The sequence below is a fragment of the Cyprinodon variegatus genome, unplaced genomic scaffold (assembly GCF_000732505.1).
Source record: "Cyprinodon variegatus isolate N-32 unplaced genomic scaffold, C_variegatus-1.0 Scaffold356, whole genome shotgun sequence".
In the NCBI taxonomy this organism is placed as follows: domain Eukaryota; kingdom Metazoa; phylum Chordata; class Actinopteri; order Cyprinodontiformes; family Cyprinodontidae; genus Cyprinodon; species Cyprinodon variegatus.
Window position 1 is genome coordinate 410054 of NW_015150809.1, and position 3152 is coordinate 413205.

The 3152-nt window shown below is 39.5% G+C and overlaps 1 protein-coding gene across 1 annotated transcript in view; it reads left to right on the forward strand.

The window, feature by feature from the left end:
• LOC107091892 overlaps positions 1-1947 on the forward strand; it is a 3662-nt gene extending 1715 nt beyond the window's left edge. The window contains exons 2-5 of the mRNA XM_015386087.1: positions 1164-1230; positions 1318-1428; positions 1594-1833; positions 1925-1947. Coding sequence (XP_015241573.1) covers positions 1164-1230; positions 1318-1428; positions 1594-1833; positions 1925-1947 — 441 coding nt within the window. The remainder of the gene's footprint in view (positions 1-1163; positions 1231-1317; positions 1429-1593; positions 1834-1924) is intronic.
• Positions 1948-3152: the final 1205 nt, after the last annotated feature.

The window sequence follows — 3152 nt, forward strand, 5'->3', positions numbered from 1 at the left end:
TGCAGACTTATCTCATGAATGTCCATGATAAAAGTTCAGTGCTGGACCAAGTCTGCAAAATCAACCACTTAAAATTCTTGTACTTGTCAGGTGAAGAGTTTAATGAGCTTCAGAACTTTTTGCAATCAGGACACTCTGCATCTAAAAACTGTCAAGAATATGAGAGGAAACTTAAATCTTTGCCAATATTTGAAACAACAGTTGGTGAAAGAGTAAGGATTGATGGACCAAAAGAGGTTTTTGTCCTTAACAGCCAACATTCAGGGACATTTCCACATTTCTTCTCCCTGTGCAACAGCAACAATACTTTCCTGAAAAATAACTTAGAGAATCTTTCTCTCTCAAAAATACTGAAGATAGAAATCCTGGATGATCTAGATTATTTTGTGAAGTTCATTCTACAGATTGTACAAACGCTCACAGAGACTGAGCTTCTCGACTGCTTAAAGCTGATATTGTTAATGCAATCTGAGTTTTGCAAGCACAAGGTCAATATTATCTCTTCACTGAAGTATGTAAAGCTGATTCGCAGTTCTCAAGGTCAGCTGGAGTGTGCTTCATACTACTATGATGACACTGTTACGCTTTATAAAAAAATGATTCCTAAAGAAAAATTTGTGCCAAAGATATTTTGGGAGTACTTTACTGTCATCAGTGAAAATCAAGCAGAACGAGCAAGAAATCTGGTCAGAGAACTTGGAATGAAATATGAAGTGGCAGAAGATGAAATAATCAGGTTTGCATACCAGCTGGAAACAGAAGCAAAAGAAAAAAGAAACCTTAAAAGTTTAAAAGAAAAGTCAAAACTACTTTTTAAAGAAGTCTTGGAAAAAGGGAAAAATGAAAATGGTGAAATGTTGTTAAGGAGAATTGCTGATATCAGGTTTATCTTTCCAGTTCAGATTCAGGAGGATCTCTGCAATTACCATCAACCATTTGCATCAGAGAATACCAATGTTCATATCAGAGGATCTTTGATTGATGGTGATCCTAAACATCAGGATTTGATCTGGTCCTCAATGCCAATTATACATCTACCAGTTTATATCAACCAAAAGCTCTCACTAAATCTAGAAAAAGTAGGACTTCACACAAAACCACCATCACAGTACGTCACCAGAAACATTGGCAACATCTGTCAATCACCATGTGAATCTGAGCAGAGGATAAAAACCAGAGCAGACGTGTTTCGACATGCATACGCTTACCTGCAGGCCAATGACTTTGATGGTCAGTCATTGTATGGGCTTCCTGTTGTCTTGGTTGAAAAAGACACTGTTCTTTTTAAAGCTGACTGTGTCTGTCTCTCGCTTCAAGATGATCTTGAGTTCAGGCCTTACTTGTATGCAATCCCTTCTGAGGATGCGTTGTATGCAGAATTCTTTAAGAAAGTTGGTGTGGAGAAGGAGGCAACTGCAAAGCACTACTGTAATGTGCTGGCAGCTGTTTATGCTGATTCCTCTGATAAACAGCAGCTAAATGCAAATCAATTGATCACTGTGAAACGAGCAGTTCATCACTTGTTTCTCGTAACTAAAACTAAAGGAAACCAGATCCTCAATGGTGTAGTTCAAACTTTGTATCTTCCTGCAGTTGATGGAAAGTTACAACCAACAAGTTCACTCTACTACAATGACACAGTGTTTGAAATCAGAAGGTTGGAAGAAGGACTGGAAGATAAGTTTCTGTTGCTTGAGAAACTCAGTGAATGTCATCTGGGCAGTGATGTGTATGAGCATCATCGACTTGTGAAAATGTTACCTCCGAAACTTCAGCCCAGATTGTTGGCTCAGATCATGGAGGAGAAAGTTGTGGAATCAGACCTGAAGCTTTGTGAGCTTGGACATGGATGCGAGTTCAGTAAATGGTTTAATAAACATCTCTCCTCAGAACCATTCAAATATGGACTCATTTGTCTCCTCAGGGAACAGACAGATGGTAAGCTAACAGAAGACGAGGCAACAGAGATGTGCGAGAAGATATTTGGTAGCATTAAGATCATCTGTTGCAAATCTCTAAAAACCATGCTGTGGCTGGATGAACAGCAACTACACAAAACTGCCAGAGAAACAGATGTTTTTGTTAAACAAGAAGAACAAGGTCTTAATTTGTTCTTGAAACACAAGGATGACAGGGGCCCCAAAGTCATAAACAAAGTTAACATGATTTTGATAAAGGGAATAAATGCTCTTTTAGACCACAGAATTGAAACAGTTCACCTTACAGTGCTCGGGCAACTTCTCATGTGTGATGATCTGGAAGATGTGAAGCAAACTATGGCTGAAAATAACATCAAGGACAGCATCAACAATAATAGGGAAACTCTCAGTCCGCCAAACCCTGGGACAGATATTCCAGATGAATGGCATGATTCATTAGACATGAGCTTCCTGAACAACTTTGAAGAGGGCGAATACGTTGGTTACAACACCAATGACAAGTATATTTATGCAGTTATCATTAAAGAGCTTCCTGGACATTCTGGGAGATGTTCCTGGAAATACAAAATAGATATAGGAAAAGATAACCCAGTAGAAGTTGCTCACCTTGACCTTTTCCAGTTTAAACGAGAAAAGAAGGAGAAAAACGAAGGGATGAAATTCCCTTTCTCTATGGAGCTGGTTGTGAGAAATGAGTCACCTTCATCCCAACCCTCACTGGGTTTGTTACCAGATTCTCGTTCGTTTCCAGATTCTCGTTCGTTACCAGATTCTCATTCATTACCAAATTCTCGTTCATTACCTGATTCTGTTGATGAAGCTAAGAGAGAAATTGACAGATGTTTGGCTGAGATTTGGAACCTTCCTGAGGAGGAGAGAAAGAAAGGCATTAAGAGACTTTATCTTAAATGGCATCCAGACAAAAATCCTGACCGTCAGCACATTGCCACTGAAGCTTTTAAATATCTGATGAATCGAATTGATGAGCTAAGCAATCCTCCCGGTTCAGGCAGAACTTCAGGTTTCAGAAACTTCTACCAGCAATGGAACCAAGAGGCTCAACATCACAGAAGTGGTCGAGAAAGATTCTATAGATCTAGTGGCTCCCGTTCCTACAACTTCTGGTCCCATAACACAAATATTCCAAAACCAAACAGAGAAGAGGCCAAACGCTGGTACAAACAGGCTCGCTGTGACCTTAACGCAGCTCAG